General features: G+C 50.3%; 1 protein-coding gene across 1 annotated transcript; it reads right to left on the bottom strand.

Moving 5' to 3' along the window:
* Positions 1 to 606: 606 nt before the first annotated feature.
* Positions 607 to 1,536, bottom strand: LOC128903582 (olfactory receptor 14J1-like). Its single transcript, XM_054187597.1, has one exon. The coding sequence runs from the start codon at positions 1,534 to 1,536 to the stop codon at positions 607 to 609; it is 930 nt and encodes a 309-aa protein (XP_054043572.1).
* Positions 1,537 to 1,819: the final 283 nt, after the last annotated feature.

Raw genomic sequence — 1,819 nt, 5'->3', positions numbered from 1 at the left:
TACACGAGGCCTTAGGGGGAACACAAAGGCAAGGGCACAGCAGGACAGTGGGGATGTGAGGAGAGACCAGCACTGGAAACGCCTCGTCCTGCTGCTGTCCTTGGCCATGGCTCCAGGGAAGCAGCAGCCCCGACTCGCAGGCGGCACAGACAGAGTGCCCAGCGAGGCAGCCAGGGGCAGCCCCAAGGGACCCAGGGGCTGATCCTCCATGGGGCAGATGAGCATTTGCCTCCTGAACCCCTCCTGCATGCTGGGGCTGCTCACCCAGCTCCAGAGGAGAAGTAAAGAGATGGGAGGTGAGACAAATAGGTTTTTTCCATGTTTCTTTATTGAGCTTTTTTAAAAAGGGAACCTGGATCCATATATAAATAAGATCTTTGGGTCAAGGAAAAAAGAAATAGAAGGCCAAGAATAATGACATCACAGGTCTCCAACAAAAAAAAACAACACATAAAAACAAAGAAACAAACCAAACCAAAATAAAACAAAAACAAAACCAAAAAAAATCCCACAAAGAGAAAGTAAAGAAACATATGAAAAAAAGTTCATCCTGGCTTTTCCCGAGATACAGTGGAACCCCACTGGCATAATGGGCGCCTTATTAATCTAAAGGAGATGGGATCCCAATAGCTTCCTCAGGGCATCCTTGAGCTCTTTGTTCCTCATGCTGTAGATGAGGGGGTTCACTGCTGGAGGCACCACTGAGTACAGCACTGCCACCACCAGATCCAGGGATGACCATGAGATGGAGGGGGGCTTCAAGTGAGCAAATAATCCAGTGCTGACAAGCAGGGAGACCACGGCCAGGTGAGGGAGGCACGTGGAAAAGGCTTTGTGCCGTCCCTGCTCAGAGGGGATCCTCAGCACGGCCCTGAACATCTGCACATAGGACAGCACGATGAACACAAAACAAACAAAAGCTAAAGAACAACCTAATACAAGAAGCCAAACTTCCCTGAGGTAGCCTGAGTCTGAGCAGGAGAGCTTGAGGATTTGTGGGATTTCACAGAAGAACTGGTCCACAGCATTGCCCTGGCAGAGGGGTAGGGAAAATGTACTGGCCGTGTGCAGCAGAGCAGTGAGAAACCCACTGCCCCAGGCAGCTGCTGCCATGTGGACACAAGCTCTGCTGCCCATCAGGGTCCCGTAGTGCAGGGGTTTGCAGATGGCAACGTAGCGGTCATAGGACATGACAGTGAGAAGATAAAACTCAGCTGACATAAAAAAGAAAAAGAGAAAGACCTGTGCTACACATCCCCAGTAGGAGATGGTCCTGTTGTCCCAGGGGGAATTGGCCATGGCTTTGGGGACAGTGGTGGAGATGCAGCCAAGGTCGAGGAGGGCGAGGCTGAGGAGGAAGAAGTACATGGGGGTGTGGAGGCGGTGGTCACAGGCGATGGCGGTGATGATGAGGCCGTTGGCCAGGAGGGCAGCCAGGTAGATGCCCAGGAAGAGCCCAAAGTGCAAGAGCTGCAGCTCCCGTGTGTCTGCGAATGCCAGGAGGAGGAACTGGCTGATGGAGCTGCTGTTGGACATGTGCTTAGTCCGTGCATGGGGGACTGTTTAAAGAGGAGAAGACATTCACAAGTTAAGGCAGACTTCGTTGATCCCATCCTATTCCTTTTTCCAAAATTTTCCCCAAAATGACTTCTTTTTCCATTGAATAATTTCATTCAGACCCTTTTTGTGAGATCAGCTTTGTGCTGCTGAGGGCAGTATCTTTGTAGGGGCAGAGATCCAGATGTTGATTTCCAATACTTTCTGGATTATTCACCTCTAAAAGAAACAGAGTTGGATTTTCAATTCCTTCTCCTCAACT

This window comes from Rissa tridactyla, unplaced genomic scaffold (assembly GCF_028500815.1).
Source record: "Rissa tridactyla isolate bRisTri1 unplaced genomic scaffold, bRisTri1.patW.cur.20221130 scaffold_47, whole genome shotgun sequence".
NCBI classification, from domain to species: domain Eukaryota; kingdom Metazoa; phylum Chordata; class Aves; order Charadriiformes; family Laridae; genus Rissa; species Rissa tridactyla.
Note: the sequence above shows the minus strand (reverse complement) of the source record. Positions and strands in the feature narration are given on the sequence as shown.